The sequence below is a fragment of the Lupinus angustifolius genome, chromosome LG07 (assembly GCF_001865875.1).
Source record: "Lupinus angustifolius cultivar Tanjil chromosome LG07, LupAngTanjil_v1.0, whole genome shotgun sequence".
Taxonomy (NCBI): Eukaryota; Viridiplantae; Streptophyta; class Magnoliopsida; order Fabales; family Fabaceae; genus Lupinus; species Lupinus angustifolius.
The window spans coordinates 1,666,579-1,680,160 of record NC_032015.1 but is presented as its reverse complement, the minus strand read 5'-3'; the positions used below and the strand labels follow the sequence as shown (position 1 = coordinate 1,680,160).

The 13,582-nt window shown below is 28.3% G+C and overlaps 1 protein-coding gene across 3 annotated transcripts; it reads right to left on the bottom strand.

Annotated features, from left to right (window-relative positions):
- On the bottom strand, positions 2,417 to 7,158 carry LOC109351614 (licodione synthase-like). 3 transcript variants are annotated; one of them, XM_019593124.1, is made up of 3 exons: positions 6,197 to 7,158; positions 2,558 to 3,250; positions 2,417 to 2,506 (listed from the first exon to the last, which is right to left on the bottom strand). In XM_019593124.1, exons 1-2 carry the CDS (start codon positions 7,121 to 7,123, stop codon positions 2,597 to 2,599), a joined length of 1,581 nt encoding a protein of 526 aa, XP_019448669.1. In that variant the 5' UTR covers positions 7,124 to 7,158; the 3' UTR covers positions 2,417 to 2,506; positions 2,558 to 2,596. The 3 variants fall into 3 exon arrangements, with proteins under 3 accessions (XP_019448669.1, XP_019448670.1, XP_019448668.1); XM_019593125.1 differs by having other exon boundaries at positions 2,435 to 2,513; positions 2,565 to 3,250; XM_019593123.1 differs by lacking the exon at positions 2,417 to 2,506 and having other exon boundaries at positions 2,519 to 3,250.

Sequence of the window (13,582 nt, the reverse complement as noted above, 5' to 3'; positions counted from 1 at the left end):
AGAAATATAAAAAGCAGTTTCATCCCAAACCCACATATATATTGAAAAAATAGTGCAGTAAACAAAAATTTGAAAGAGAAATTAAGAATATTTGTTACATTAGGTGGGAAAATATAGAAATAAATAAAAATAGACATAAATATAACATATATTTTATCTTAACTTTATAAGAGCATCCATACATGTGCAACTCCATTGTCGTTAAATAGGTCACATAATTTATATATTCAGTAGCGTTTACATAAGCGAATGTTATTAAATATATATTTTTATATATAACTATGTTTATTTAAATGAGTAACATTAAATGTCTACATTATACTCTAAAGAGCATCTAAGAAAACTACGCTATAATTGCATATCAATTCTCTATTTAATAATAAAAATATATCATTCCCACTAATATCAAATTTTAAGGTACCTCATTTTTTTGTTCACGACCACCACTGAGATACTCTAAAACATCTAAAGATACGATTTCTTGAGACCGCATATGAGCCGTTCTGGTGGGATCCAAAAACAAGTGATAATCCCAACAAGTGTTAATAAAATTGTATTGTACTGATCGGTTCAACCGAAATGTCGGTGAACTAGACCCCTTCTCAGTATGGGACAATTGTTGTACCAGATATACACTAGATTTAGTTGAAACTGGCTGGTATTCCTCAAAATCAATGAAGTGGTCGAGTTGGTACTTAACCGACCGGTTGTTGCATTTAAAAAAAAACTAGCTAATTTGGGTGCTAAACTGGTTGTTTTCCACGTTATGCTCCAGCATGGTAAGATTTTGATGATGTTTTAGATTTGAAGAATTTGGAGAAAGAGAGAAGAAAAAAAGTGAGAGATAGAAGAGAAAGAGACTATTGAGAAAATGGAAAGAACAAAGTGAGAATGAGAAGAAACCAAGGAGAGAGACAGTTGGAGAAAAAAGAACAAAGTGAGAGAAAGAAAAATATTGTGTTTGGCACGGGGGAGATTGTGACCGGAATAAGTAGATTCTTTTATTATCTTCTTGATTTTATTTTGCTAGAGATTATATTATAGATTGAGTTTGGTTTGGTTTTGATGGATTTAGTAAAAAAACAATGTTATCATATTACAATATTATTTTTTTTACCCAAGTTATCCATACATTTTAAGAAATTAATAAATGATATAAAATAAAAATATATATAGAGTAATAGTGTAAAAGATTTTTAAATATAAGATAAATGTATGTATTCATTGTGCAAAAGTTCTATATACTATTAATATATGTTTTACATTGCTTCGATTTTAATGTACGTGTCACCATAGTAGCCCGTACCAAACAATAGTTAATTTTGATGCAAAAGAATTTCAATAGGAGATATATATACAAGATATACAATTATTCTACAGATAATTGGATTTAGAGACAAAATTTACTTACATAATTTTTCTGTTTTGAAAGGACCAGACTGCAACTATAGATTTAGATACATCCTTGATATATAAAAACAAAATGTTAAACTCACACTACCTTTTTAATCGCAAGGAGAAAAGGAGAAAGAGACTAATGAAATGTAATAATAATTTATAGAAAAGAAAGAGAAAGATAAAAAGAACAGTTCTTTCAAGGTGAAAAGGGGACTTACTTAATTGATTTTTCCTGAAGCTGAGTCATCCTATTCAAATTTAGCTATCCTAATAGAAGAGGAAAAGTTTTCAGATGATATGGAAGACATTCTCTCTTGTAGCAGTGTCAATCCCCAATCCAATTTAAGTTGCAGAGTAATATGTGAAGGGAAGTGTAAGAGAAAAATTTAAAATATCAATGTTAATAAAAAATGTACTTAACTCGAATAGTGAGTTTAGTTTGTAAAGCAAGTCTAAATTAGATTGAAGAAAACAATTAAATAGAAAGCTTTGTAGGAGTATTATTTTATGTCCACATCACTGTTTAATACGGAGTATCTCATAAAGAAACTAAAAAGTGGAGTTAAAAAAACAATAGAATGCTTTTCAGGAGTATTATTGGTTAGCACCTGGTTGTAAAATCTAAAAGTCTGCAGTCAATCTTAAAGAAAAAAATAATGTCATGACAAAGTCTTGTCAGTTTTACTTATTTTGAGGGTACTCAAATTATATAGATTTTTGAAGGATGAATTTCATTTTTATTAAAGAAATTTTATAGAGAAATAAACTTATATAGGGAGAGAAAATTCATTTTACCTAAAGTATATCATATTATCTGATGTGTTGATTTAATAATATAAGGTTCGGCTAAATTATCAGAAAAACTAAATGTTCAATAATTCGATTCCTAAAAATGATATTTATATGGAGGGTCAAACATATACCTTAAAATAGATTATTTCTTTAACCATATGGAAAATGTATATCATTGGTATAATAGGAAAAAAAGTACAACACAAATACATTCCAAAATAAAATGTTTCACCTCAAAACTCAAGATATCAAATTTCATTTTATTACAGATAAAAAAACATCTAATTTTGCAACACAAATACCACATAATCTGGCATACAGAAAGATATAATACATAATGATACGAGTGTCCAAAATTATTATTTTTTACAGAATGAAATAAGTAGTTGGTTAGTCACAACTTCCTTTACAATTGAAGAAAAGGAGTGGGATTCAATCGTGCCACTGGAATACATATAAGATCATGGGCCCTAGGAGCAGTCAATCCTGGGCGTTCATCCATATCAATGGTTTCACCATTCTCTAAGATTTTACCATTATAATCAAACATGTTCCACTCGAAACACTGAACCAAAGCTCCAATAACAGTAGGCAATTCTCTCATAGCCAAAGGCATACCAGGACAACCTCTCCTACCACTTCCAAAAGGTAACAACTCATAGTTATGGCCTTTGGTATCTATAGACTTTCCTTCACCTTCTAAGAACCTTTCTGGCATGAACTCTAATGGGTTTTCCCATATTTTTGGGTCCCTTCCCATAGCCCAAATATTAATGCATGTTACTGAACCCTTTGGGATTAAATAGCCACTAACTATACAGTCTTCAATTCCCTTCCTCATAATCATTGATATTGGAGGATGGAGCCTCATTGTTTCTTTTATAATGGCATTTATATAAGGAAGATTTGGATTGTCTGCTTCACAAACCAATCTTTTGTTGCATGTAACTCTATCCACTTCTTCTTGGGCTTTCTTTAAAACACTTGGATTGTTAAATAGTTCTGCTATTGTCCACTCTACTGATATTGCAGTTGTATCAGTAGCAGCTGTAAAGTAATCCTGAAATAGTAATAAATTAAATTCAGGATTTTTCTTTTTAGGTAAGAGAGATATGTAATTACTGTATAATTGTTTTGGCAAGATAAAAATAATTGTTTAATTGTTTTGAAATAGTATAATGATGTATACACTAAAAGGTCCCCCACTAAAAGGTACTATTAGTCCTCTACCTCATAAGTATTGCGACTTTTGAGGTTAAAAGAAAGGATGGGATCATTTGTCATCATTTTTATTTTACTTGATATTCTTATTCAATCAAAAAACTTATTTAATTAAAAATAAAAAATTATAATAACAGAAATTAATATTTTTATATTATTTTATAAAGTAATTGATTTAATACATGACAACAGAATTTTTTTTGTTTTGAAAAAGATGATCCTTCTCCTATGAGAAAGGGAATTGTTGGTTGAACAACATTGATTTATAACGACAAGACAAAGAAAATAGAATAAGAATTAAAAATAGACGAGACATAGATTTATTTTTGGTCCAAACAAAGATAAATATAAAATATTAAATAATAATATTTAAAACTTGTTGCTAAAATTACAAATCTTTTATAATCTATAGTTTCATACTATCTATAAAACTAAAACCAAAACAATTAGTAACCATTGTAACAATAATTTTCTTATTCCAAATTTACTATTTTGTAACCTCATCCATCTAGCACAAACTTCCAATTTTTATTTATTTCCATCATTAATCACTATTTTTTCTTTCTTATACTCATTCTCCTACTTATGTCATTTCTCTCCCTTGATATAAGAAGAACACATTTGACAACTACAACAATGCACAAAAAAACATTTACCATAAGTCTGTATTAATTATTGGGGGCACAAGATGGAAAGTTTAAGTTTTGTGTATATCATGCCTAAAGGTGGAAATAGGTTAGTTTGCATATCAAAGGACTATTACTTGGCTAGGTTAGATTATATATTTGTTAGATTCAGATTTTTGTAAAAGTCTATTTAGCATTTAGCTTAACATATCAGATTTTAGGTGTTCTAAATACATATTAAGCCTAACAGGTCGACCTACTTTTTGTACTACCAAAGATATTTCCTCGCCTTTTTTAGGTAAGGAACTATCATTTAAATATGTGATTGTCCTTTTCGATAAGTGTCGCTCCCAGAAATGAATCTTTGACCTTATAGTATAAAAATGTTTATATTATATTATTTTACTATAAGTAATATCATGTATATGTGTATATATATATATGAGAAGATATTTGTTTCCACTCAATTGAAGTTACATTAGTCATACTCAATTGTAGTCATTTATTTTCTCAAATCCAACACACCAAATGAGTGAAACTTAAAAGTTATTTAAGATTTTTCATTTTCTCTCTCATCACTTATTTCACTGATTGAATGGTTGAGATTGAGTATAACTAGTGTAACTTAAATTGGGTGTAAATGTATTCATCATATATATATATATAACTTCAATATAAAAATATGAGGAGAAATTTAATGGTTTGGATTTACTCATTGATTCAAAAAACTTGTTAAACTAGTTAAAAGTTAATTGTTAGTGTTAGATGTGACTAGTTAAAACTTGTTAAACTAGTTAAAAGTTAAACTTGTTAAACTGCTCAGTGATCTATTCATCTAATGAATATCTAATGGTTTAGATCTACTCCCTGTAAATACAAGTTAATTGTTAGTGTTAGATGTGACTAGTTAAAACTTGTTAAACTAGTTAAAAGTTAAACTTGTTAAACTGCTCAGTGATCTATTCATCTAATGGATATCTAATGGTTTAGATCTACTCCCTATAAATATAAGTTAATTGTTAGTGTTAGATGTGACTAGTTAAAAGTAGCTTTGTTAACCTATTTTAGTTTAGTGATGATGACATATTTCAAGACCATATAGTATAACAAGTCTTTAAACATACTAACGAGTAAGACTCCTGCAAGTTACACTTTGGAGTGTATTTTTAAGGCCAAAGTTGTAATTTCAATGAAAAGTAAAGGTCATAAATGTCATTGTCTGTTGAGTTTTTAGTATATTCCCCCCTAACTTGCCTCTCCATTAATGGAGAGGAGTCTAACTCCATACTAACATGTTAAACTAAACTTTTTTTGGTTTCTCCCATGTATCCTTCCACCGGAGGCAATCACGTTCGAGCTGAGAATATCCAAAGGTATGTGTAGCTAATTCTTCCAACAAATATTTTTCTATCCACAAGATTCGAAACGAATATCTTACTTAAGGGGAATAATCATATACCACTTGAACCAACACCTTGATAAACTAAACTTTTGAAGATATGAGACATAAGCTTTAAATTGTTTAAACAAACTAATTAATCATGACTAGGCTCCTACTGCTTTATGGGTTCAGTCTCTTTACAACAAAACTTCACGTGGATTGTTACCACCCTTAATCATGCCAAATATCACAGCTTCAATTTTACTTTACTTAAAGAATGATAACATAAATATGACACACTTTATATCAGAAAAAATGTGTGTCAAAGGACATAGACACTAGTAATATATAAATATTGAAGTTTTATCAATAAGTAACTTAATAATATCAATTAAATTTTTTAAATATATATTTAAAACATAGAATTTCCCAAAAATAATAAGCAGATCAATCTCTATAACAAATAAAACTTCCTTTTTTAAGTAGTTTTTTTAATTTATACTGTAAAAAAATTAAAATGGTTAAAAATTGTGATGAAAACTGTCTCAAATTAAAGTCATAATAATAAATAAAAATGTTTGAAAAACTATCTTATGTGACTGAATAATTACTAAAAAATATACTTAATTATTGGGTTTATGATTGATTTATTAGACGAAAGATTAAAATTTGTTCCTTCCATTCTTTTGATTTTATCAAAATTTTATCTTTTTTTAACTAGAGGAGTAGCGTTTATCGTCATATATAGTTAAAGGAGGAGATGGCGCTAGGTACTCACCAAGATTAACGATTTGATATGGTTCCTTGTCAACTTGACCTCGCAATCTTTATCCTCAGAGACATCTAGCAAAATGTCTAGAAAATCTTTCACCTTCTCTTCACCATCTTCAACATCACCCTCTGTCTTTGCACCCTTTTGAATTTTTCTTGATTCTTCACGATCAGAAATGATCTTCTCCAATAGAGCATCATATCTTTTATGTATATGCATGGCTCTCTTTCTAAAACCCTGCAAATCAAAGTTCTTGAAAACTCCTATGAAATCAGACACATTAAATTCCCCGAATATTTGTGTCACATCACGAACCAAAGCCCTTGCCTCTTCAGCCTGGTCATCAGTACTCTTAATGCTCAACATCATTTGCGATATTATGTTGTTGGAAAGCTTTAACAACTCCTCAGTAAGGTCCACTCTCTCTTTAGCCTCTGATTTTTGTGCAAGTGTTTGAATGAATTCATGTATTTCACGTGTCCTAATGGGTAGGAACTGCCCAAGTGTTCGGTTACCCAAGAGCTCAGTGGTGCTAAGCTTTTTAATAAACTTCCAATAAGTGTCATAAGGTGCAAAAGCAAAAGTTGCATTATCATAGGTAACCAAGTTGATAGCAGTGCTCATTTTACGAGAAGAATAAGTGAGCTCATTGATTTTGAGAATCTCTTTAGCAAGTTCTGGTGAACTAGCCACAACGAATCTAGCATATCCAAGTTTAAGGAATATAAGAGGGCCATATTTGAGAGAGAGATCTCGAAAGGCTTGATGAATAAGGGGTTGAAGAAGGTGGAGATGGCCAACGATGGGTAATGCTAATGGGCTTGGAGGGTGTCTCAAGTGTGTTTTTGATTTAGATTTTTGGTTATGGGAAAGAAGTTTTAGAAGAAAAACTGAGAAGAAGAAAATGAACAGTAACAAGAATGGCAGAGACATGGTTATGGTTACTACCGGCTTCTCTGTAGTACACAACTACCAACAGCTACTTATAGTATTACGTTCATTGAAGGGTAAATGTGGGGAGACATCAAGGATTTTAATTAGCTCAACCCATTCAAAATTGATGTATTTTATTGGTTAGGGATAAGACTTAAATTGTCAAACTCATTTATTTTAAATCTTTGTCCTAATTATTAAAATACTTTAAAATTCTACTTTTTATTTTTTAAATTTATTAGAGATGAGACTAAAAATATAAACTAATATTTTATATTATTAAATATTTATAGACGTTGATATAGTCTTTTATGGACAAATGATCACTTTCACTTGTAATGATATTAATAGATAATAATGTAGAGAAAGTGAGATTGTATATTCCTTGATCACACACCTAGACACGTTGACTCTTTATAGTAATAGAGCATGACAATTAAACTTTTTTTACACTCCTTTTTTGTTCCTTAGAAAAGTATCAAAATTTGATTTTATTATCTCAGCTTTATTTATTTTAATCCATATATTTTCTGAACGTTTACTCATAAAACAAAAAGTTGTATATGTCCTACAAATACTGTAAGATAATTTCACGCATATTAAGTAAATAGAACCATCTGTAATTTTGTCAATAATTATATCTAATTTATTAAATTATCATTCATTAATTAAATTAAATTAAAAAAATCTTCTTAAATTATTTGAATAAGTATAAATACTGTAGTGTCCTATAAGTAAGACTTTAAACTCCAAAAATATTTTATAGCACTGATCGGACTACATGCATTTTTAATGCCATATGCAAAATTCTTATCATTTTTCTTTTAATATTGCAAATTGCAAAATCACATTACTCTTTTTTACTTTAGTCTTGGGGCCTTCACATGTCAATTTAGTTATCAAAGTTCTTGTTTTTTGTGCATATTTAAAATATGACATGTCAATTCAAATTATATATTATATACTAATTTAAGTAGAACGAAGAAAGCAGTATATATTTGTTCTGGACGCAGTGTACTGTCTCTTCAATAATAAATGCAGTTTTCATTTTTATTTTCTTCAGAAAAATAAGCTTAGTAGGTAGGAGTAACGAGTGATTCTAAGGAAGCCACACATATAGTATAACTCTTGTTATGTGTGGACATCATTTGTTTTCCTGAGATATAGGAAAAAAATACATGATAGATATAACATGTCATCATTTCTGTCTTACTTTTTTACTTTTTATCTCGACCCAATAAAAAAGTGAAGCTAAATTAAAAAAATTTAAAATAAAAAAATAATATTTTTATCTTAATAATTATTAAAAGATGATTGGTCACGTACTTATTTTAAGAGAGATAGTCCTCTTTACAAGCTGTGCGTCATTCTTAAACTAGAAAAGACTGTACTGGTGAAGAAAAAAGTTAGATGCCACAAGTAAGAAAATGTTTTCCCTATACCAACTTTTTAAGTAATAATGTAATGAGAAAGGAATAAAAAAAAGAAGGGTTATGTATAAAAGAACGTGTAAGAAAAGTGATAACAATATCATTACTCCGACTGGTATATACACTGATATGAAAACAACAAATATCCTATATTATGAAAGAACTTTTACTTTAATATAACCATCAACCAAGTTTATTATTTTTTCTGTATTCTTCTTATTTCTTTTATACTTATACCAACTTAAGCCTCTTCAACAAAATATAAGATGGTCATTTTTCATAGGTTCATGCTGACTAATGTTTTAAGAATATTGGTTAGCAATTTAATAAAAAAATAATATTCTGATTTAGGAAACTAGAACTTTCTTTTTTTAAATTTTGGTTGACTGTGTCTATATATGTTATGAACCATGGATCATCATTTACATGACTGTTTGTTACGTTTTTAGGAAATTTTGTCATAATTTGAATGAAATTTTGTAAAAGGATAAATTCTACACCACATGCAATAGAGGGAAGGGGCAAGGATCATAGCCAACCCAATGATGTATTCATCCCTAGGCTAGTATATTGATATTAATTAATTAAAGTAATTAGAGTAATTGAACTTCATGTCTTAGAATTTGGTATTTTATATTTATTTGACTTTGAACTTGTTATTTGAGTTTTATTTTTAATATTTTCAACTACTTAAGCATGATGTGGCGCTGATTTGAGCGTGCTTAACGTCTATGTTCTGCACTTTTTTCCGTCGTTTTTGTTAGTTTTGAATCACTTTTTTGCTATTTCATGAAAAGTGACTATTGGGACCTTGTGCAATCCACTTTTATGTGGTCGAGAATTGACGATGAGATGAAAATACTCAATATTCTCATCTTCATCGTGGCTTGTTTAGTGCCATCCCCATTTCTCATCTAATCTTGTATCATGTGTGTTCAAATAATTAGGTAACTATACCAATGTAATAATCATGTTTATTGATGATATTAGACCATGGACGTTCACATTTTAAAATGAAGCCAAATATGATGTAGCATGTGTCACAAACTCACAATCGAATTGTCCTGAAATTTGGAGAAATTTATGGTTCTAGATTTTGTACAGATTCCGATGCAAGATTATATGTTCTTTAATAATTTAATCATATTAAAACTTACAAATATTAAATTGCCTTGAGAAATATTTATTTATAATATGATTTGACAAGTAATAGAACTCCCTTACAAGCAAATGATGGAGAAAAATAAGTGTCAACGTCAAATCTTTACAAAACAGGAAATTAATAAATTGTCATCAGTCTATCCTAAGCATAAGTGTCCACAATATTCCAATATTCACGTTCTAAACTAAAGTTTTAAAGTAGTTTAGAGGAACGATACAAAGTAAAATCGTTAATTTATGATTTTCTATAAATTAGAACACATGACTTTTCAGATATCATACAATCATAAAAGAATTTGCATTATCTAATACATTTGGATGAATAATAAATATGTATTTTTAGGTAAAAAAATCCCGATATTCAGCTTGATACTGATATTTTTTCTAATTTTTTTCACCACACTGTCTTTTTCGCACTGAAGACGACTTCATTTTTTTCCTTTTGAAAACAAGGTTGGTAGGTATAACGAGTGATTCAGATTGAAGCAATGCCTACTCTACAGCTTCTGTTTTGTGGACGAAGTCATATTTGTTTTCCATTGTCGGTAACACTTGATTTTAAAAAAAGAGAAATATATTATTATTAACCCTCTCTATCTAATTATAAATATTAAATATTGTAAAGATTTTTCTCCTTATTTATCTATTTTCTGGTTCATTGTTAGGTTTTTTCTACTCACAAAGACTCTCCCATGATGATACAAGCCTACATCCTTAAACCCCTCTATATCTGATTAAGAATATAAAATCTTGCACCAAAATTTTAGTCAGATCCCTATTTATTTATTTTCTGGTTATTTGTTACTATCTACTCTTCAATATTATCCTCATATTGATAAACTATTTTTTTTAGTACTGTCAAAATATCTCATCAGCCTATAGAAAGAACTAATTTTTTACACCAATCGAATATTGACATTTTAATCATACTAGAAAGCTAGCGATATCTTATACCACTATTAACATCTTGTTAGTAAATTATTACCACATTAACCTTGCCCATGAGTCATAATTATTTGATTTTAAAGAGAACCACTTCAAATCATGCAGCCTAGAGAAGAGTGACATATATTTCATGAGTAAATTACACTAACACCCCTGAGTTTTAGTGAAATTATACAAATTGTCCCTCACTTTTTTACACTTACACAAACCTCCATTAATTTTTATATTTTCATTACATTGACCACCCCTGTATAAGAAACAAGTGTAATCTTTTAAACAAAAAATGTGATAAATGTAAATTAAATTAAACAAAACATGATATATTGTGGAGACAAATCCACAAATAATATACAAATCAATGTATCTTTATTATATTATTTAGACTTGTAGAAAAGTAAATGATGATTTGTATAATTTCATTAAAACTCAGGAGGTGTCAGTGTTATTTACTCATTAAACAATTTTTCAGAGGTTGCAATTAGAATTAATTAAAATTTAACAAACATAATTATATCATAGTTTTAAAGTAAAATATTATTGCAAAAGAAAAATGTATCTACATTAAAACTTGAAAGGGTTGTTTGTCGTTCATTTAAGAATTCAAACTTATTCGTGGTTGAGTGAAACGGAAATTCAATTATTTGTTTTTCAATGTAAAATTATTATAAGAAATTAATATTTCATCATATTATGTACTCTTGTATTCATTATTTTTATTTTTAAAAATGGAATTTCTATAATAGCTGTAAAAAACTAAAAACTAGTAAAATGTATTTATTTTTCTTATTCGTGCAATTTTTTTACTTTATTGATAGATAACGGAAAGGTTCTTCTAATCTTGATAACTAACAATATCATGATATCTCAAGTAAATTCCCACTTACTCAATAAATTCATACGATAAATTTTTCCACCATGAGACTTGAAGTAATAATGTTAATATAGTATAGGGTAGGGTTGGAAATGAGTCGAATCGAGCCGAACCAGAGCTCAGCTCGATAAGGTTTGGTTTGGCTCAAAACTTGACTCGATTTCGATACGAGTTATTTTTTAACTTGAGTTCAGTTCGATAAAAGTTCGCAAATTGTTCGGTTCAGTTCGAATGGTACAACTTAAATAATTAATTAAAAATTGAAAAAATAATTCAAAAAGTTGTATATATAAGTATAATCTTGGTTAGTTGGAGCATTTAAGAATTAGGTAGGACAGTTGTTTGACAAACGTATCCTTGATTATTGTTGAAGCAGATTTGATGGCTAAGTAAATCGTTAGTGACAACTGCCCATTTTTAGTGAGGGATTTCTTCACCATATGTCACTTGGAATTTCCAAAAATAGAAAAAAATATATATATACATTGATAGTGTAAGAGATTTATATACCATCAATTATTTATCATTTATTTTTATTTAGTATTGACTTTTAAATAAAAGTAATACAGATAATTAGTAGATAATATACTAATTGTGTATAAATTTTTACACTATAAATACATAGATTTTATACTCTTCCAAAAATCCCATCAAGTGGGGTATTTATACTTAATCACTCACTCTTCATGGTGAATCTTATCCACATTGGAACACTGCCAGCTCTAACATATTTGAAACAAGGTTTGTAGTATAATATTTATATAATTTTAATATAAAGATTAATATACATTGTTAGTATATTATATATTTTTTAAAGTCAATAATAATTAAAATCACTAGTGAATGATGAATTAACATTGTAAAAACTTTTTTAGTACGTACAATTTTTTTCTTTATTGTTGTTCATCTTCAACCTAACATGTTGTCTGGCTTACATAATACCAATAATATTTTGAGTGTAAAATATATACTCTGATAATATAAAGATTTATATATGTGCATTTCATCATTCACTGTTTATTTGGATTATTTTTTCTGAAAAATCAACAATAATAAAAAATTAATGGCAATGATACAATGATAGTGTATAAAACTCATAGCTATTAGTGCATACATTTTTTCCTCCTCTAATATTTTCAGTATATGAAACCTCGTGAATAAGTATCTCACGCAGTACTTGTCATAATCGAACTATCCTTTCTAATTCTACTTTTATTCTCTTAAAATTTGATATTTTTGGTTTTTGTTACCAAATAAATTTAATTATAGTATTTAAGTTCATGGTAAAATAGCAATATACTAAAAACACATTGAGTTTGGTAAAATGACGGACAAAAAAGGAAAAAAATAAAATTAATATTCCCCCAAAACTAAAAGAAAAAATTATAAGTAAATTTTTTATTCAAGAAAGAACAAAGAAATAAATACAATTATAAATAAAAAACCAAACCCATAACCAAAAACAATAACCCCAAACCACTAAGAAAATTTTTCTAACAATAACATTCCAAACATAAAAACGAATTAGAGTACCATTCAAACGAAGACATGAGAGCAACTTTGTGACGACCTTTGATCCATAACTAGGACTTAAACTTAGTCTCATGAAAGCAATTGAATTTATTAAGGTGGCATGACTAAAATTCATAGTTTAGAGTACTGATTAAAAATAAGTTTAAGCTAATTCAAAGTGGAAGGGTATTATATGTATGAATCAGATATTACCATATTTAAGTCATTAGACAAATAAAATTGCAATTAAGTGGATATTATCTTTCTCTACTTGTAGGTAAAACGAAAACTACCTTTCCCATAGATATTACTAAGTGAGAGCTTGTGTTGAACCAACCTTATTAGACAAAGAGAACTTCAGCTCACAAGAAGTAGAAATATCCCTCTTAAGAATGCATGTTATACATGAAAACTACAATGTTATTTTCACAATCAAATTGTCAATTTTAAGTTTTTTTTGGGTTTTAGATGAATTTTTAAAGAAGTGTACAGTAATAAAATATGAAAAGTAAAAGAAATAGTTAATTTGATATGTTGAAT